This window comes from Bactrocera dorsalis, chromosome 6 (genome assembly GCF_023373825.1).
Source record: "Bactrocera dorsalis isolate Fly_Bdor chromosome 6, ASM2337382v1, whole genome shotgun sequence".
NCBI classification, from domain to species: domain Eukaryota; kingdom Metazoa; phylum Arthropoda; class Insecta; order Diptera; family Tephritidae; genus Bactrocera; species Bactrocera dorsalis.
Window position 1 is genome coordinate 10,827,094 of NC_064308.1, and position 22,443 is coordinate 10,849,536.

At 35.1% G+C, this 22,443-nt stretch overlaps 3 protein-coding genes across 18 annotated transcripts in view; 1 reads left to right on the forward strand and 2 right to left on the reverse strand.

The window, feature by feature from the left end:
- LOC105222874 (tau-tubulin kinase homolog Asator) overlaps positions 1–22,443 on the reverse strand; it is a 763,131-nt gene that overhangs the window by 455,327 nt on the left and 285,361 nt on the right. The window lies entirely within an intron of this gene.
- Positions 1–22,443, reverse strand: part of LOC125779131 (craniofacial development protein 2-like) — a 409,833-nt gene that overhangs the window by 364,032 nt on the left and 23,358 nt on the right. The gene's annotated exons all lie outside the window — the stretch shown is intronic.
- Positions 2,545–22,443, forward strand: part of LOC125779107 (uncharacterized) — a 434,818-nt gene continuing 414,919 nt past the window's right edge. For both annotated transcript variants that reach the window (XM_049459656.1, XM_049459655.1), the window contains exon 1: positions 2,545–4,320. In XM_049459656.1, the coding sequence (XP_049315613.1) occupies positions 2,545–4,320 (1,776 nt within the window). The remainder of the gene's footprint in view (positions 4,321–22,443) is intronic.

Here is a 22,443-nt window from a genome sequence, read left to right on the forward strand (position 1 = left end):
TCATGAAAGACATACAGGTTCCTTATTTCTAAACCTTTCCCGATTCACGACGAACAACCTCTTAAAATTTCATCAATATTGGTTCAGCCGTTCTCTTACCGTTACTAACGAACAAACATTCATTCATTTGTATGAGAAAAAGAAAAGGACTGTTTTCAGGGGTTTTCCGGCAATTAGTCGAATTTTTTTCTCCGCAGAAACCATCCCTGAACCTCAACGAACATTATAAAAAAAGAATCATCAAATTTGGTTCAGTTGTATGAAAGTTATGAGCGTACATACATTTTGGCGATTCATTTTTATTTATATAGATTTAAAACTTTTGTGGTGAAAATATCTGATTAAGTGATCCGTTAAAATAAGTATCACTATTATATTGTTCTATTAAAGTAATTGAAATTTACTTTAATTGTGTGTTGGCTAATTTTAATTTATTCCGCCGAGTCATTTTCAATTTGTTTTTGTGCTACAATTTAAATAGTACAATTGTTAGTGTTAATTTATATTCCTTACTTAAATTTCTTTCTTGTTTTTATTCGTTTCCATCTTTGTCCACAGCTGTTTGCGAGTTTCTTACTTTTCGTGTGTTACAGTGCATCTCAAACTGCTCGCTACATTCGTTGTTATCTTTGATAACTTTCTATTTTTATTGCATTCATTTGTTATAAATATTTTTGTCATTGTTCTTTTTGTTTTTATTTAACATCTATATATATAAAATTAAGTGGCAAAACTTCCTGTTCGCATACTCCTCCTAGACGGCTTGCCCGATTTCAATGAAATTTTCAGGGGTGATTGGGGTCCGTTTGGAGAGTGCACATAAGAAATTTAATGGGTGTATTATTGCACGTTTTGCAAAAAAAAAAATGATACATCCCGCCTATACAAATTCTCCTGTAATAATGTTTTGCCGATAGATTGGCAGTCCTGTCAAATGCCTTTTACTAATAAACAGAAACAACTGGCAGATGTTTACAATTAATAAAAAAAAAACACTGACATCGCATGTTGATCGTTTTTTCCTGAATTGATTCGATTGTTCGAAATCGCATTGGACCGCATGCCGTCTGATAACCATCGAATCGTCATCAGAGCAGACAAAATGCCGATGGGGCAGCATGTCAGACGATTCAACGCACCAACAATCGATGAGTTGGTAATCGTCATTGTTGGTGAACAGTTTGAATCGCGAGATATTGTACTGCACCGTAGAAACGAACAACTTCAGCGTGTTTCCGAGCTACACCGTAGTTATAATGCATTACAGTATCCGATATTATTCTGGAGAGGTGATGACGGCTATCACATCAATATGCGATTGATAAATCGAAGAAATGTTACTACCGATTCAATATTTTGTGTATTGTTCATTTATAGCCAAAGAAACACCAAAAAACTCAGTGCAAGAAGACAACTACATCCTGAAATGTCGCAAGCTTTTCCATCAGTATTTAGTTGATATGTATGCGAAGATCGAGACCGAACGTGTCCACTTTATTCGATTCAACCAAGCTGTTCAAAATTGAACATGTTCGTTGCTGCCAAAAGCACGGACAACAATATTATATTTAAACCTTTTATATATTATGTTAAATAAGATAAGAAATAATCTTACTATAGATACAGTCCACTAATATTAGATATTTATGTTCAAATATATTGAACATACACACATATACATAAACATACTTAAAATGCATTGTCATGCCGATCAATAGCATTCAATAGACAATAACACAAACATTACTAAGGATAAGATGTTTACATATGTATGATAACCCATGGGTTCTTAGAATACATTTTAGCAACTGCTTGTAAATGTACTCACATTAAAACAAACCCAAGGTCACACAACATGTACACTTGAAAACAACCCAAACCAAGCAATATAAATTATACTTCTATGACAGCACACACACACACACATGTATTGTATTGTATAGTTAAAAACAACCCCAAGTGGTGTGCTGTAAATATATATATATTTAATTAGATAAGTTAGAATTTTAAAATAGTATATAAGGTTTCCAAATTTATAAATAAAACTAGAATGAAATATTCTCAGCTCGACTAAAGACGTTTTTTAATTCCCCCCACCAGTGGTAAGGATTACAAAAATCTTTGTTGAGTTTAAGTTTGATCTTACAAATCAAACAGTTTGATATATAATTTCAAACATTTGGTCCTTCGAGCCGGATAAGTAGCTCGAGCCAAAATTGTAAGACCTGTATGGATAAAATACAGGCAACATGTGTAAAAGTCCTATTATATACATATATATAGGCAATATAAAAGCCCTGTTATTTATACAGGCAAATTAATACAGAAATTGTAAGACGGGTTCATATTCCCGCTTATTTATATGATCACATAAGCCGTTTAGTACGAAACTAAACGCTGTGTAAAACTGTTTATTTAAAAAAAAAATATATATTCAGCGGCTGTGAATCGAGGCACAGCAAGGTCAACCAGGCGACCAAAACAAACTCCTCCAACGATTTTTTTTTAAAGAATAAAAACAGTTAATTAAAAAAAATAGTTGAAATGTCGAACACTGCGGACATGATAAAAAGGAAAGGCCATCTACGCGTAGAAGACGCAGATACAATGATAGGCGTTATAGAGCAGGCAATTAAAAGAAGATCGGAAAAAATTCGATCTACAATTGCAGAGGCAAAGCTAAAAATAAGAGACGAAATTGACTTCGAATATTACGAACACCGTCTCAAGTACTATTGGAGCCTCATGGAGGGGGATATCGCCAAATTGGCGATGAAGTACAAAAAGCCACGTAATGTTTTAGGATTAGAAGAACTTTCTGTTGAAATCACCAATACTTTACGTGTATTAAAAAAACAAAAGGAAATCAACTTAATAAAAATGAAAATATTGGAATTACCAAAAATAGAATTGCAAAAATTCTCAGGGGAATTCCGAGAATGGCAATCATTCAAAGAGCTCTTCGAGGAGTATGTCCATAATAATAAGGACATTAGTAACTATTTAAAATCTTGTCTTCAAGGAGATGCTAGACTAATGGTTAGTCACCTGATAACGGAATCAGGTGCAAATTACAACACTGCTTGGGAATTACTGGCACACAGATATGATAACGTGCGCAAACAATTTAACGAACAGCTCAAAATGGAAATGGAGAAGGCACAAACAAGTCTCTCCGATTACCAAGCTTTTGCTCAAGAAAAATTCGCAGCACTCGAGTCACAACTGGAAGCACAAGATGTGGAACATAAGCGTACACTCGATTCGTATCGCTTAGAAATTGATAACAAACTCTCACAAAAGCAACAACAACTCGATGAAGCCGAACAACGCGAACTCAAATTAAAAGAGCGTTTCAATTTATTGGCGATTTCCGAGCAAGAGTTGTGTGAAAAATTGACTAGCACTGAAAATGCCTACGCCGCCCGCTTCCAGGCGGCCACAGAACGAGAACATAACTTGAATGAACGAGTGCAAGCGCTGACAAAGGAACTCAATGGGCTTAGAGCTTCCAATGAGAATAGGGAACGCGAGTTGCGTGACAAGTTAAATCTGTCGCAGGATGAGATTTCGGTTTTACGATCCTCACAGCGCAGCTTTAACGAGACCCTGGATCGCAGCAGTGGCATTAGTTCGCCATCGGAACTGGCGCGTCTGCAAAGTGAAGCGGATAGTTTGCATTGTGTGTTGGAGTTAAAACAGAAGGAGATTTCCAAGTTGACTAAACATAATGAGGAGCTAATGCGTGATGCTGAGGAACGTGGCATTTTGCAGAGCAAAATATCCTTGCTTGAATCAAACAATGAGATGTTGAAGTCAGAGCTGGATATCAAGTTGGAGAAGGAGAAGGACTTTCTTCGTAAAATCAATTACAAAACAAAAGGGCAAAAGGAATCTTGGAGAGCTACAACTGGAAGACAAGACGTTAACAGGTATTTTATTCCCCGGGAGAGTCCTCACTTCGGAGGAAGTAGGGAAGAGAGTTATTTTTTTACAGATGAAAGAATGGATCTGGAACCGCCTGATGAAGAGCCAAATGAAGACAAGACAATTAAAGATGCTGACGATGGGGGTATGACAATGGAAGATGCAGTACTGAATCTAAGGGCCAAGAAGAAACGGATGGGATGTCTACCAATTATACACATACAACAATTACCGAAAGGCGAATGCAGTGAAGAGGAGAATACTAAGGTACGAAAAAAGAAGCCTCACATCAAAGGTACACCGTCGTCCGATGTGAAAGATGAAAAGTCAGCAGGATACCGTTTTAACGAATTTGCAGAAATAGTGATGAACAAACTAATTCAACATAGAAAAGTTCGTAGTCATCATGAACGTCACTTAGTTGGCGAACATGACACGATTAAAAACTTTAGTTACTTTTGTCGCCCGGGAGAATGTTCAAAATTGAACATGTTCGTTGCTGCCAAAAGCACGGACAACAATATTATATTTAAACCTTTTATATATTATGTTAAATAAGATAAGAAATAATCTTACTATTGATACAGTCCACTAATATTAGATATTTATGTTCAAATATATATATATTTAATTAGATAAGTTAGAATTTTAAAATAGTATATAAGGTTTCCAAATTTATAAATAAAACTAGAATGAAATATTCTCAGCTCGACTTAAGACGTTTTTTAATTCCCCCCACCAGTGGTAAGGATTACAAAAATCTTTGTTGAGTTTAAGTTTGATCTTACAAATCAAACAGTTTGATATATAATTTCAAACACAAGCGAAATTGCGTTCTGAAGAGTACATCCATTTGAGAGATGCCGTGATGAATGATGCAAATGTGAATAGCATTGGACGTCTGACAATATTGCCAGCCACATACATCGGCAGTCCGCGCCATATGCACGAGTATACGCAAGATCCGATGTCGTATGTGTGCCATTACGGCAGTCCGGATCTGTTCATAACGTTCACGTGCAATCCCAAGTGGAATGACATCAAATGCCATTTGTTCCCCGGTCAATCAACAACTGATCGTCACGACTTAACAGCACGTGTATTCAGGAAAAAGCAAAAAGCAATGATGGATTTAATTGTGAAACTTCGTGTTTTTGGAGAAGTTCGATGCTGGATGTACTCGATCAAATGGAAGAAAAGAGGATTACCGCATGCACACATCTTGATTTGGTTAGTTCGAAAAAATACGACCAGATCAGATTGATAAAGTCATCTCAGCGGAAATTTCAGATGAAGCAATCGACCCACAATTGTTCAACGTTGTAACAAAAAACATGATCCACGGCCCTTGCGGCGCTATTAATCCAACGTCACCATGCATGATTGACAATAAGTGTTCAAAGTGCTATCCTAGAGCTTTAGTTGATGATACAATCACTGGAAATGACGGATATCCATTATATCGGCGTCGATCCGCTGAAGATGGCGCTAATTCAACGGTCATAAAAGTTCGGAATCAAGACGTTGATGCACATCAATGTAGAATATTGCCACTCTGTCAAATCGATCAAATACATCTGCAAATACGTAAATAAAGGCAGTGATATAGCAGTTTTCGGAGTGGTTATCAGAGAATAGATGAAATTCAGCAATACCAAATGGGCCGTTATATAAGCAGCAATGAAGCGGTATGGCGCATTTTATCGTTCCCAATACATGACCGGCATCCCGTTGTTCTTCATTTGGCAGTTCATCTCGAAAATTGTCAACGCGTTTACTTCACTGCAGACAATGTACAACAGAGCGCAAACTTTCAAAGGGGGGTATACCTCTAGTACCGTTAAAAAATTATCACATCTGAATTTTTGCATATATTGTAAGAGGTATTATTGAACTACAAAATAAAAATTATTTCATGTCAAAAAAAAACAAAATGACGAAAATATCAACTATCCCGTTGATTGACATTGTTTGCGGGCGTCAACTTCCGCCTAGTCATCTTATCTGAAATAAAATTAGTAATTTTTTTTTAATCAAAAAGCTTTTATCAGGTGCATAGTAGTGGGGTTTTGAGAATTTTGAAAAATTAGGGATATCGGCCTGGCTTTTCTAAAAACTGCCATTTTTACCCTTGTTTTTCGACATTTAAAGATTTAAATCACTGTTAAAACGCCATTTTACTCGGAAAAGCGCTCTTTCATGCACTTCAGTACAAAATTGTCTATAAAATACGTTTCAGGTAAAGTAAATCGGTTAAATAATTCGCTCGCAATTTTAACGGTCGGATAAAAAAAGTTAGTTTCGAAGAAACGAGCCTCAAGGTTTGGGTACTATACAGCCGCTGCTTGAAGTGCAGTGGTTCTGGAGCCTATTTCTTCGAAAATATTCTGAGTAAACCAATGAACATTAACCAATGAATATCGGTACTATATTTTTGAATAGTTTTTCAATTGATTAGAGCGAAAAAGTATTTCCCCCCTTAAGGGGTTGCATGGCGAACAGTTTTTTTTTCAAAATTTTTTTTTTCATATAACAAAGAAATTCTGAAATTTGGTAAAAAAAAAAAGATTTTAAACTCGGCCATTGCGACGCCATTTCCGGTGACCCCTCGGAAAAAAGTTGAGACCGCGTTGGCAGATAACTCCTTACAGGATCATATAAAGTGAAAAAATAAGTGTTTTAGTTAAAACCTAAACATAGATCTTGGACGAAGGAAAAAAACTGAAAATTGTATTTTAGGCAGATAGTTGCAATCGAAAAAAATCTTAGTTCAAGCCTTTAAGAATTGTATCTCTCTGTAAAATTTCATGAAGATCTATTGAGTGGTTCTCGAGAAGTCCTGACAACCGATTTCAAAAACGCAGTTTCGAGAAAAACGCGTTTCACTGTATTTGCATTTAGTACAAGCAAAGATATTGGTTTATTTATGTCTGTTTTACGCTACCGCTAAGTTTTGCTCACACAATTTTAATACATTTTTTTTTAAGTGAAGAACACACGAAAAAATTTTTTTAACAAAAAGTTATGTAAAATATTGTTATTTAAACAAATGGATCGTGAAAAAATATCTACATATAATGTAGCACGAACATTTTTCTTTAACTTCACAAAATTTCATCGGTTTATCTCTATTAGTTTATGAGAAATTAATTTTATAATGCTCTAAATTTCAACCTTAAATAACTTTAACAAAAAACAGAATTTTGATGAAATATGTATTTCACGGGAAATGCGTCTTATCGCCTTCCTAATGAACTGATAATTTTCAAAATCGGTAATTTTGCGAAATTTTCAAGGCCTGATCCGAAGCGGGATTGATAATATCATAAATTACATATCCTCACAGGAAAAAGTCTAACGGTGTGATATCACATGGCATGAAATATTTTAGACATCAATTACTAAACTTTAGCAATGCGCAGTTCCAGTGCTCATATTACTAGCAACTTAGATTTTTGACAATCATAAATTCCCTTAAAGATGCCTCTTCTTACCATCACGTTTTAACCGCAATTTACGCAAAAAATTGGCAACACTAAATGTTTGTCTACACATCAGCAGAATATCAGCAAACATGCAACCATTGCTGTACTGCTGTAATTATTTCGTAGGTCGAACGCTTTGGTAATTACGTTTCTTGTTTAATATTTCTTATACTATTGCAACATGTTGCTAAAGAGTATAATAGTTTTCTTCAACTAACGGCTTTTGTATCACCTAAAAATATTAGATTTAAGTTTATAGTTCTCTACAAAAAACGCTAACAATGTATAAGACTGTGGGACTGACAGACGGACGCAAGAAAACTAGAAGTGGACACAACTTTTAAACACATATTACTAACAAATGCAACACTTCAAACCTGACGAACGTAAAAACAAAAAAGACAAAGACAAGAACAACGAAAGGACGCTATCGCGTAACTGGACGAGAACGACAGTCTTTTGATGGTCATCAAACCAGTAAGACATATTTCAATGTAATTCAAGATATTCTAGTAATTGCAAATAAATTTAATTATATTTAAAACAAACCTTTTGAAACTTTAAAAATAAACCTACAATTGGGGGCTCGCCCAGAATTGAATTTAAGCCAACCCGAAAAATTTTTCTGTAATTTTAAAATATCAGCCGGTGTGCGTGTAGTGAAAACGTTTGCATTGCACCAACAACGCGTTTTCTTAAAAGTAAAAAGTGTTCAGTGGCATCAACCAACAGCTCACAGTACAAAAACAACAAGTGTTCAGTGGCATAACTGTACAAGAAAAATTTTTTGTCTTCGCGAATCTTCTATGAGCAGCAGCATCAAGCATCATAAGTGCGAATGTGAACGCAGCAGTTGTGGCAAGGTTCCGCAGCGTTTGTTAGTCAAAACACCAGCAGAGCAGTTTACGTCAGCCGCAACAGATAGCCGTTGTACAATATTTTGAAATTTCGCTGAAAGAATAGGAATAGACGCTGAAGAAGGAGACTTAAGATAAAAACTACTCAAAGACGAAAAGAAGCTGAAGAAAGAAAACTATTCGAAGACGAGAAGAAGTTGAAGTAAATTAACCCAAAGCCAAACGAAGAAGAAGAAAATAAGTTAAAGACGAAGAAGACGGAAAATCTAATAAGAAGCAGTTGAGGTAAAGTAACATAACGCAAACGAAGAAGAAGAAGATAAGTTAAAGACGAAGAAGACGGAAAATCTAATAAGAAGCAGTTGAGGTAAAGTAACACAACGCAAACGAAGAAGATAAGTTAAAGACGAAAGAGGCGGAAAATCTAATAAGAGAAAGTTAAGGTAAAGTAACTGAACAAAAGCATACGTATATTTGTAAGAACCCGCAATACGATATAAGCAAAGAGTGTAACACGTTAATGTAAAAAATTTCGTTGTAGAAATTAAGCTAGACAAAGAAAGTGAGACAAAGTGAATGTTAAAGAATATCAAAATTTAATTGGAAAATCTTTTTGTATAATTAATGCATGTACATAACTGAATGAAACGAAATGAAATTTTGTAAACTGCAATATACATTTGTAATATCCGATTTACTGTATTCATACGAGTACATTCTGTTCGAATTGTCAGTTGACCTACTAAATAATTTTGATGTAATTCTAGAGAAAATACTTACGCTGTCTTAAACTAAGGTATATTCTTAAATTACTTTATACGTATTTTATATAGTTGATTAACATATATTTAATATTGTAAACATGGATGCAGACGCTATTTTAAAAATGACAGTGACGACTTTAAAAGACAAACTAAGGGAATTGAGACTAGGAGTAAGTGGACGGAAACATGAACTGAGGGAAAGACTTCTCCAACATTTAGGCCTGATTGACGACGGTGACGATGACGAAAATGAAGAGAGCGATTTTCAGTCCAATCGGTCTGAATGCGATCTTATCCAAAAACGGACTGAACCATCTGCACCAAAAGGTTATGCACATTTCACGCTTAAAGATATCGAAGAAAGCATTTCTACTTTTGATGGAACAAATACGTCTGATATACAGAAATGGATCGAACAAATAGAAGAAAATGCAGAAATAGTAAATTGGAATGATGTACAAAAATTCGTTTATACGAAACAGTTATTGAGGGGTGCTGTAAAAATTTATGTGGGTAGTCAAACCGGGTTGCGCGATTGGAATTCTTTAAAATTAGCACTAATTAATGAATTCGGAAATAAGTTATCAGCAGCCGATGTGCATAAGATGTTAGGGAAAAGACAGAAGAAGCCGTGTGAATCGTATCGTGACTACCTATGTACATATATGCTTTGATGGAGATAGGCAAGTCAATTCACTTAGATGAAGAAAGTTTGTTGGAATATTTTATAGATGGCATTCCGGGCTCTAAGTATAGTAAAGCTATTCTCTACCAAGCCAAAACTGTGACAGAACTAAAAGAACAGTTAGTAGTTTACGAAAAAATCAAGCAGGAACCAAAAGTTGAAAATCTGATGAAAGCGGATATAAATGATAAAATAAAACAGGAGAATTCGTTACCATTAAGAATCGATAAAAGATGTTATAAATGTGGTGAACCTTCGCACATAGCTAGAGATTGTCCGTCGAATCAATTCAAATGCTTTAAGTGCCAGAAGATGGGACACAGATGCTTTGAGTGTAAAGTTATAAAAGGTGGGAACACTGAGCGGGAACACAGTCGTGTAAATTCAACTGACGAACTTGCAAAATTTAATTTAAAATTTAAAAATATACGGATTTGTAATGTAGAAGTGAGCGCGCTCATCGATACTGGTTGTAACTTGTGTTTAATGAGGTGCGACACATTTAATAAGTTGGACAGAAGAAGTAGAAATTGATCAGAGTATCGTTGATCTGACGTTTCATGTAGTAGCAACAACCGACATTAGTTACGAAGTGATTTTGGGTAATTTAATATTGAAACATTTCAATATGTTGGTTCGTGAAAATGGGGTTGAGTTTAAAGAAAAGTTGTCTGTGCCGATTAATAATACAATGAGAGTCAAAGATAATTTAACAAACGATGATGATTTGATGACTAATATTTTTTCAAATTTATGTTTTAACGTTGATATAAATGAACAAGACTATGATTTAACTCATTTAAATAAAAAATCAGCAGAGGCAGTGAAGCAAATGATAAAACAGTATATACCAAAGAAAGACGATAGTTCTCCGGTGAATATGAAAATTATTCTTACCGACGAGGTTCCAGTTTACCAACCACCACGAAGGGTATGTTATGAGGAGCAACAAATCATAGATAAGCAAGTCGCACAGTGGTTAGATGAAGGCATAATACGTCCTAGTTGCTCAAACTACGCTTCGCCTGTTGTACTAGTTTCAAAGAAAAATGGCACAAAACGACTTTACGGGATAATTTCCTGATGACCTTAATTGACGACGCCCTCAAAGACTTAGAGTCGCAAACATATTCACTACGTTAGATTTAGCAAATGGTTTCCTACACGTACCGGTAGATGAGAGTTCTCGCAAATACACATCATTCGTAACTCATAGTGGCCAATATGAATTTCAGTATGTACCCTTTGGTATATGTAATTCACCTGCTGTTTTCTGTCGCTACATTCATGCCATATTAAAAGATTATATTCGAGATGGAACAGTTGTTGCATATATGGATGATCCCAGCGAAAACTGAAGAAGAAGCTCTAGAGAAGTCAGGAAAAGTATTGAAGTTAGCTTCTGATAAGGGACTGATTATAAAATGGGAAAAATGTCAATTCCTTAAGAAGAAGATAGAACTTTTAGGCTATACTATTGAAAATGGCACCATTAGACCGAGTGAAGTTAAAACAAAAGCCGTTGAAAAGTTTCCCTTACCACAGACCAAAAAGGCGCTACAGAGATTCTTAGGCTTAATGTCTTATTTTCGTCGTTTTATTAAAAATTTCGCACTAATCGCAAAACCTTTATCAGACTTAATGAAGAAAGACGCAGAGTTTAAAATGGGTGACGAACACTTTATTTCGTTCACTGAAGACAGCTCTTATTCAGGCACCAGTTCTTGGACTATTTCGTCCCCTCAATATAACAATAGCGTATGTGCTGATACGCCATTATTTTTTTATTGCATATTTAGAATCTCCATCATTGATTCTATGTCTGGTCAAAATTTCGTCAAATTCTACTTCCACAAAGTGGGTCAAAATGTCATTAGAAAAAATGGTGTATAATTTCATGTTCAAAAATTTCCTTCAATAAGTGTATAGACATCTGATTTGACAAAAACTTTAAACTCGATTTTCTCAAAACCCAAAAAAAATTATACGCTATTGTTATATTGAGGGGACGATTTAATCCTAAAGCAACGACAGAGATTCATACAGACGCATCAATGTACGGTTACGGAGCAATTCTTCTCCAAAAGAACTCCGAAGTTTCACCCAGTTCAATTCATGAGCCGCAAAACAACACCTGCAGAACAGAAATATCATTCGTATGAGCTGGAAGTACTAGCTATAGTCGAAGCACTCAAGAAGTGGCGCGTGTATGTGTTGGGGTCAAAGTTCAAAATTATTACTGACTGTAACGCTTTTACGATGACTTTACAAAAAAGAGACATACCTTTACGAGTAGCCCGATGGGCTATGTATCTTCAGGAATATGATTACCTTATTGAACACAGACGAGGGACACAGATAAAACATGTAGACGCTCTTAGCAGAATTTCTTGTTTAATGATGGAGGATTCATTAAGACATCGACTTAAAGAGGCACAAATGAGAGATATGTGGACAAAAGCGGTTCGAAAGATTTTGGAAGAAAAGAGCTAAAGGATTTTTACATTCCTCAATTAGAAAAGAAAGTTACGGAAATTGTGAATAGTTGTATTGCCTGCATTGTCGTAAATTCGAAATGTGGTAAAAAAGATAGCTTTTTAGTACCCATTGATAAAGAGGATAAGCTTTTGTTGACGTTCCATATAGATCATGTTAGTCTTCTCACGGCGGCACGAAAGCAGTATAATTATATACTTGTAGTTGTGGATGCATTTTCGAAATTTGTGTGGCTTTATCCCACAAAAGATACGGACACTGATGCAGTGATCGATCGATTGACGAAGCAAGAAACCACGTTTGGCAATCCAAGAAGAATCATTACAGATAGAGGTTCAGCATTTACATCGCACGCCTTCGAGGATTATTGCACAAATAATCATATTCAGCATTTACTTATTACTACTGGAGTACCAAGGGGAAATGGCCAAGTGGAGCGTATACATAAGATAATAATTCCCATGCTATCAAAGCTTTCGAAAGATAATCCAGATCAGTGATATAAATTTATTGGCAAAGTCCAACAATACATAAATAACTCTCCTCCGAGAAGCACAAAGATAGCACCATTCAAATTGTTAACCGGATGTGACATGAGACTTTCGGATTTACCACAATTAGACGAAATTATGGAAACGGAAGCTATTGAATCGTTCGAGATAGATCGAAACGAAGCACGACAAATAGCCAAACAAAACATTTTAGCTATTCAAGAAGAAAATCGTAGAAATTATAACCGAAAACGCAAAGAAAATCGAAATTATAAAGTGAATGATCTAGTAGCTATAAAACGTACTCAATTTGGACCAAATCTGAAATTGAAAAGAAAATACTTTGGGCCGTACAAAATCATCGAAAAGTTATCACACGGACGTTATAAAGTACAAAAGCTTCATGAAGTTGGAGGACCTAATTTGACCTCAACCGTGACCGAATACATCAAACCATGGAGTTCAGAATTCGGGTCGAATCCTGAGTCAGGAGGGCCGAATGTGGGACTGACAGACGGACGCAAGAAAACTAGAAGTGGACACAATTATTAAACACATATTACTAACAAATGCAACACTTCAAACGTAAAAACAAAAAAGAGAAAGACAAGAACAACGAAGGGACGCTATCGCGTAACTGGACGAGAACGACAGTCTTTTGATGGTCATCAAACCAGTAAGACATATTTCAATGTAATTCAAGATATTCTAGTAATTGCAAATAACCTTAATTATATTTAAAACAAACCTTTTGAAACTTTAAAAATAAACCTACATACATATATTGTATAATTGTGTATCGTTTTTGACAGATTTGTGGTTCCCATTTTTTCCACTTTCAATTGTGTTTGGACTTTGCGTGTTGCAACATTGGTTGTGTTACAATTACATTTTTAACGCACGTTAAATTTCAAGTATTCTTTGTGAGAAAAAAATACATTGAAATGGATAGAACCTTTGATATCCTTCGTTTTATTTTGGTGAGTTAGACATTTTAGTTCAATTAATTTTTGATAGTTTTTTATTTTTAATTTTTTCCAAGGTTATTTTTATGATTAAACATTTTCCAGTTTTTTTTTGGCATAGGAATGATTTGTTGCAATTTTTAACGAAAATTGCATTGACAATGTCCAATTTATTTTGGTGAGTTCAAATTTTTTATGTTAATTTCATGAACATTATTTGATAGTTAAATTTTTACAACCTTTATCCAACGTTAACTAGTTGGTAGAATCGACATCAACAGCAATTCAAGAGATCAAGAGAGAAGATCTCTTTATGTCAAAAGCCAATACAATTCATAATTACCGAAATTATATTTCAAATCATAAGCATGTGCTCAAAATTCATGTAAGAATCCTTTGAAAATTTTATTACTTCAAAAAAAGAAAGAAATAAATAAAAAAAAATAACAACACAGAGCTAATGCGGGAGAACACTAATTTTCGTATGCATGCATACTTAGTATATGGGTTGATTGTTGCTTCTGCACAATGCAAAACCTGGCTTAGTTAGGCCCAGCCCGTCAGATATTCTTAAAATCACAACAAAAAATTACATTGACATTTTCGTCGTCAAGGCATAGCGGCTACTTTACTAGATTATGGGCGAAGGACGCAAATGCATTTATAATAAACCAAATACGACATCTAACATAAAAAATACAAATGTTGATAAAAAGGTCTTTTATAATTTCAGATATACAGTGTAACATTTAAACAGAAACAATGAAGTATATGCGTACAATTTCAAATTGACCTTTCCTAAAAAATAATAAAATTGCTAAATACTGGGAATGGTAGAATAAAACTGCCACCAAATACGCAGTGCAATGGATCATAACTGGCTCAGCAATCAGTCAATGAATATTATACCACTGCATCCCAAAAGACTGATGCCACAACCTTGCCAGCCGTCTTCTTCGTCTTTCCACGCTTGAGGACCGGTTGATCATGTGCAGTCCACTAGAATGACTGTCGATTGGTCTCCAGTGGGAGATTATGGAGGCATGTTTCAAAACGACCTTCTAATATCAAATCTTACTACATTAAAAAAAAAAAAAACATATTATAAATCGTAGACGTGCTGACATACTTTATTGCAGTGTACAGTAGTCAGTTCGTGTATTAAATAGTAAAATTCCACAAAACAAAATGATGCGGGCCAAGTTTTAAAAACTTTTTGCAGTGACTTCAATGCCATGATACGTGTGCAGCAACGCCATGTTTTCATGACGCGAAGTGTCGAAAAAGAGCGTTTAGAGCTCGCATACGACACAACAGGTGTGCAGAATATGCGCAGAAAACTACGAATTACGGGGTTAGGTCAACATCGCAGTCCTTCAACGTCTCCTATGTAGTAGTGAGTTACTTGTTGCCTTTTGATCTTTGACACTGCCATTATTCAAATTAACCTTTGAGCTTCAAACGTTGTACATTGTTGTCATTATCCTAAAGGCCTTTGAATCTATCTATCAAGCAGACAGTAAGATTTTCCATTTATTTGGTTTTCAAAGCATGGAAGCAGCAAACTCCGTTGAAATCCATTCAATAATTCTCTAGAAAAGCGCGTCTTCAAATCTTCGCCGATTGTATCCAACAGAGAAATGTACACCGAGACCCTGTGGTATTCTTCGCAAGTTCTCTTGCAGAAATTTTCGCGTTTTGTTTGTCAGCCGCAGATTCTTGGTTTTTTCAACTTTCAATTCTGTCGCCATTTGTTTGTGTCTGAATAACATATGCAAAAAATACCAATTATAAATTCAAATTTGCACTGGGCTCCGATGAGTATTGTTGCTTTTTCCGCTGTTTCCTTATTTTTGCAGTTTTTAATATTTGTCAGAGCTTTGACGATCAAGGACAATTTTGCGGCAAATTGGATAACTGTTTCGTGCAGTTGAACCCATCTTTTTCATAAAACTGGATAAATTGTTCACCAAGTACTTTTCCTAATGGGGATGAGCGCTTGGGATACGTCTTCTTGAAAAATTTTTCGACCTCTCTTCTGGTATTGCATACCATCTCGATTAATCGTATCTAACCACTGCGCCACCGCACACTTAACGTACTTACTGCAAATTTTTACTTTGATGCAATACAAAATAATTTTTGAAAGCGCTTACGCTAAAAAAAAAGTAAGGACGAGTTCGCAGATGGGCGTAATCGAACTGCCACGTCCAAAAACATCATCAATCGAAAATGTATAAAGTACCATAACTAAGCACTAAATTAAAATATGCATTGGGACAAAAAACACCTGGGAGTTGTAATTAAATTCCTCGGGTGAATGACATTTCCCAAAAATGTATTTGCTGAATTGGTAGGACTGTCCTTAATTACTATGCCAATTATGACTGTCAACCAGTTTGTTTAGAGCAGCTGAATAAGTCGGTACACCTTAGAGTGCGTTGCCACTTTTACAATGGATAAAAACATCGAACAAAGAATTTGTCTCTAATTATTTATCTCAAATCAAACTTCGTGTGCGGAATCGTTGCGAATGTTGGAAAAGACTTATATCGGTATTCTGTGTGAGACGATTGTCTCATGTCTGTAATTGTTACAATAGTAATTTAGTGACCCTGTTAGTCAGGAGTCTCATTTTGGTATTCTGGCAGACACAGTATATTACTATACAGTATAGTACTTTACTCCGGACTAACAGAGTCACTAAATGAAGATTGTGACAATTAGAGACATGAGACAATCGTCTCAAGCAGAATGCCGATATTAGGGTGACTCAAAAACACAAGCCTACGAGTGGTACGAAGCCTTCAAAAGACGGTCGAGAAATAGTTGAAAATATGGCTCGTTCTAGCCGGCGTTCAACCTCTTCAACTGATGAAAATAAAAAAAAAAATATTATGATGCTTGAAAATCGTCAGGCAAGTGTTGAAAGATGGCAAAAGAGCTGGACATCTCTCTCGAGTCCTTTCAATAAAGCTGAAATTTTTTCAAAACGAATATGATTGGGACCGATTTTAAAACTAAAAATGCAATGAATATCATCAATCAACACCCGTTTTCACCAGTTTTGGTTCCATGTGTGTTTGTGTTTTATGTTCCCAAACTGAAATTGCCGCTCCGTGGAACCTGTTTTCAGTCAATCGAAGAGATAAAACCAAATTCTCTGAAGGAGACAAGGGCCATCCCAAAAAGTGTTTATGACAAATGTTTCGAGGACTGGAACAATCGTTGGAATACGTGTATTACATCTGGTGAGGATTACTTTGAAGGCGACAAAATAAATATTAATAAATAAATATTTTCGTTTTATTTACAATTTCTGGGTACTTTTTTGTCATAATATACAGGGGTTCACAATAAGAGTGTTATGATTAAAAAAAAATAACCACTAATTGTTAGGGAAAGTCAAATATTTGTTTAGTTAATGTGAAGTGCATTAGATACAAATATGTTCTGAATATATTTTCATTCACTTTTCCACAAAATCAAGTCGTATGTCATAGTAACATGTTCAATTTTAACTTCTAAAGCTGGAAGAGAGTTTGGTTTATTGTAAAATGCCAATGACTTTAAATAACTCCGCAAAAAGTAGTATAATGGTGTTAAATCGCAACTTCATGGAGGCCATTCATTGTCACAATTTCTTAAAATAATCGAATCTTTAAACTTTTCCTGCAATCATTCAGTTGTTGCACTTGCGGTGTGGCACGCAGACCCATTTTGTTGGTCCGCCAGGTTGTGGTCTGAGGTAGTCCCAATTCTTGAGAACGTCTTGCAATCGACAAATTGCGGTTCTCAGCAAAACCTGCCCAAATGGCAACAATATTTTCATTATTCCGAGCGGTCTTTGTTTTATTGGCACTTGAACATTCATCTTCTCCTTATAGGCGTACACACAGCTTACGCCGTTATAGCCGAATTTACAACGGCGCGCTAGTCGTTCTTCCTTTCTGCTGTTTAGCGCCGAAATACATTGATTCGTTCTTGACTTGCATACCGGGAAGTGAAAACTTCAGAAGAAATTCAAAAATGTGTTATATGGGAAGTAGAAGCAGTACTTGGTAAAAATAGGTGATGGAGGTCCTGAGATATGGGGTTGTGGGCGCTGCCACGCCCAAAATTCAAGTTTAGCGCCGTCTCTATAAAGCCCTTTCGTACCATCTTGAGTGTAAAGGTTTACGTCTTTGGCGCATTTACTTGCAGATATTATACTAGTAGTAGCTTTTAACATAACCTTTATATGGGAAATAGCCGTGTTTATAATACGAATTCACTTATTTTCACCGCGTGAGTAGAAATACTAACAATGTGTCCTTAGCGAATTCAGTTATTGTAGCTTAAATAGTCTATGAGATATGTGCATTCTACTATTTAGAGGGCGAGACCACGTCCACTTTTTAAAGATTTGCAAACCACAGGTGCCCTCGCCAATGTAAACCTTTGCGCTACTTTAGTTTTGTATTTTAATTTGTATTAGTTAAAACACTTTATAGGTTTTTGAGTAATGATTGATTTGATAATGTAGCAACATAATGCAAGAATATAAAGATTTACGGATGGACTGTATGAGCAATAGTTAAATTGTCATGTATAGGGTAGTCGAAGAAGTCTTTTCGTATCAAGGTTGGATCTTTTTAAGGAAGCATTTATTTTGTCAGCACATGTTCCTCGAGTCACAACTGCTAGGATTTGACGGAAATCTCTTGAGAACAGAATTGTACATCTACTCATCAGAATTGTGCAGACACTCAGAAATAGCAGTATTTGTCCACTATTTAATGGATGTTATTATACAAATAAACCTTCTTCTTCAATCACTCTATCTATTAAAAAACCGCATCAAAAGTCATTGCGTAGTTTTAAAGATTTAAGCATGCATAGGAACATAAGGACAGAAAAATCGACTTTATTTTATACTATGTATTGATTGGTATTAATATAAAAAAATAAGTTAAAGTTTGATTAGAAACGAAAAGACTTTTTCGACTACCCAATATATTAAGAATTGAAGGACTAGTACGTGTATATACAGACAGAAACACAGACGGACATGGCTAAATCGACTCAGCTCGTCAAGTTAATCATTTAGATATAAATTTCGTAGGGTCTCCGTTTTACAAACTTAATACACCTTGTTCAGACTATAAACAAACTAAAAAAGCACGAAATAATGAAAGAAAAATACTTGTTTTATAGTAAGAAAGTCGGAAGGAGGCATTCTCGTAGTCGGAAGATACCTTAAGCACCATCTTTTCTGTAAAATAACACTTTGAGTAGTTTTCAAGATAACCGTTCTATGCATGTGTGCCAAGTTTCATCAAGATAGCCACAGTTATACCAGAGGCAGTCATAATGTAATAATACTCTATTACGATCGATTACTAGACGTTTCGTTCCAAATACTATCACTTTATGATAGTATATGATGTTGTATTTTCCTGGTAAAAATACTATCATATGTATTTCACCACAGTATTTTAAGAAACAGAACTCAGCCCATTTCTGTTATTTTTTTTTTAATAATATTACTTACATTTTCCTTTACACTCATACTATGTTAATGCAGATACTACTTGCCAGTTTGCTACAGTTCAAAGTCTGTCATCAAATAAGTAAACACAGTATCATAATAGAATGAAAAATACAAAACTATTGTGCACTGTTGCAGCATCTTGCGGTAATATAAAAGTTAAGCAAAGCGTATTATCTGGTGCGGAAAAATATCCAGAGTTACCGATGGCAAGTATCAAAAAATAGTACTACTTTGTTCATAAATTTAAAGTTCTTAATTTATTCTACAAAAGCGAATAGCTAGAAGTTACACAGAGCTAAATTAGATGACGACGGTGCATTATCGTAGGGGCAAAAACAAAGAGTTGTCGGCCCAAAATTCCAGCCTCTTTTTACGAATAGCTTCGCGCAAACGACGCATAACACTCAAAGGGTACTCCATGTTGACAGTTTGGCCTGTCGGTATGAAGTCGGAAGAAAACTGTCAACATAACCTAGTATTTTGAACTACTTTGACGTATTTTTTAGGCTTCCGCTAGCATAGATCCAATACTCATCGCCAGTAATAATAATTGTTTTGCAGACGTTAACGCGAAGCAGTTTTTTGAAAAATAACTGATTTTGAAACCAATCGAGCTTTAATTTTTTTTGGGCCCAAATGATCTTTCAAAACAGCTTTCACTGATCCTTCTGACGTTACAACAATGCCAGTGAGATCTCTGACTGTTAATCTTCTCAAGCACCAATTCATTTATATTATTGACGTGTTGATCACCAGTTGATGTTGATGGTCATCCTGGACGGGGTTCGTTCGCTCTTTGAATAATTTTGACCAAAAAAAATTCTTACTCACGACCAGGGATGGGCACGACCACAACCAAACGGCGCTCATAAAATGACATTGTGTTAGTGCATTTACTGTGTGACAAAGCGAATCAACGATCAGAAATAATCAGTATGCTAATATTTTTTTTTTTTTCAAATTCAAATATATAAAATTAGAAATATCGCCAATGCGTCGAGTAATAGTTCGGCGGGACAGCGGAATTTCATTAATGTTTCGCGCTAGATTGCCCAAAACAATGAAGCACTGGTATTGCGACCTTTCATCCTCTAATGGTCTTCCCCTTTTTGCTAAAGCATAGCAAATAATGCAGGAAGCCTTAATAAAAGCCGAAGAATCGCATTTTGTATACATGAATGCTTTAGTTCAAAAAACTTTATTAACCTATCTTCGTTTAATAAATTATTTATTTCTTTGTGAAATGAAAGGGAATGCCTTTTTAAATTTTGCTTGTATACAAAATTTAAAATTTTTCCGCATAACAAGCACTGCGGCTTCGCAGAATTATTTAAAATAAAAAAAATCGAATTCCCACTCAGCTTTGAACGATATTAACTTTGCCATATTTATGTATCCAATACGAGTACTCGCAGATATGTACATTCATAAATCATAAAGTAATGCGTACAGGTCTACATGGATAAATTGATCCGAAACTCCTCTCTTCGCTTTCTGAGAGAGCCCATGATCTCACGGTTTGGTATGGCAATACTGAAAGTTCATGGGCTATGAATCAGGTAACAAGCAAAACAATGAACTGCCAGACAAAATCCCGTTAAAAATAACTGGCAAAATCAGTTCGTTATTTTTCACATAAGTAATTGTGTTGTGAAAATATAGTGTTTAGCTTTTTTGATTAAAAATAAAGTGTATAAGTGTTTTTACTAAAAATAAAGTTGGTAAGTGTATTATTAAAGCCATCGTAAATACATGTATATAAATATATTATGTTTTCCTAACGTATTATAGGAAAATGCCGAGAACTAAAAATAAGTGTGTGGCTGGATGCGTAGGAGCGCGACGGCTTTTCAATTTCCCCAACAAGGAGAAGGATGGATCCAGGTTCGTAAATAATTTTAATTAGTAGAAAAATATAGTTATTTAATGAAATTTAGAAATATTTTTTCATAAATTGTGCCTATTTTGATATTGTTTTAGATGAAAATGTAATGTAATTTAGTAAATAGTATTGTAATATTTAATAGATCCAATTTAATATGTTGTTTGGAGTAGCGTAGTAGATGTAAATATTACAATAATTATAAATTATAAGTACAAATAAATGTAATACGAGTAGAAAGTATCGTAAATACTAATAAATGTTATAATGTAACAATATTGGTTTTATTTGTAGTCGATATTAGATTTTAAAATTTATTATTATAAGTAAAGGTATTAAGGTTTAGGGTATATTTGTTTTTTCTTAGGCATAGTATTTGAAAACAACGATTGGGCGTAGGAGAAAATCGGCAAAAATATTTATATGCCTGTGACCGCCACTTCTGGGATGAAGTCCGGTATTTGAAAAAACTATCGCCGACTGCGGTTCCGGATAAAAATTTATCTCCTACACCCAGTTTTCAGGTAGAATTTAGCGATCCTACTTCGACTATCGAATTAGGAATATTAGATTTTGAACCTAAATTGGTCGAGAACCCCTCAGGTTCAAGCGACCTGTTATTGCTAGCGTCTGTAGCAGAAGACGCACTCGAACAGGAAATAGGAGTTTTTGAAAATATTTCCATGGGCGATAGTTCGTTTTAGTTTAGTTTGACATCCTTCGCGTCTAAAAACTTAAAATTAATGGAGGAAAATGTAAGTTTGAGGGTTAAATTAGAAGAAAAAGATGAGGAGATTAGTAATTTAAAATTTCAATTAAAAGAAATGTCGGTAAAGCTGAAGACTTTAGAAAGTTAAATTAAAAATTTAGGAGAGGTTAGTAATTATGAAAATTTTAATAGAAATCTTCCTCCTCAAATAAGTAGTATAATAAAAAATAGTTTAGTAAATAGTAGCCGTCAACCAAAAGGTCGTAGATACGACACCTATTTCAAAACTTTGGCTTTAGGTGTATACTTTCTTTCACCTTTAGCATATAGACACCTAAAACCTCTTCTGAGATTTCCGGAAGAGAGAACACTTGACGAGTTCGTTTCCGAATGGCCCCGAGACCCCGGTTGTAGTAATAGTTCTTTAAAGTGTTTAGAGTTAAGAAGTCGGGGTTTTACGCAGGAACAAAAGTTTGTATCAATTTTGTGCGATAAAATGGCACTTAAGAGTCATTTCCAATACGTCCCTAAATACGATAAGATTATAGGAGTAGAAGATTACGGCGATGAAAATCGTACGTCTCGTATAGGTAATAGTGCAATGACTCTTATGGTTCAAGTTATTGGTGGAATGCCTTGGACCCACCCA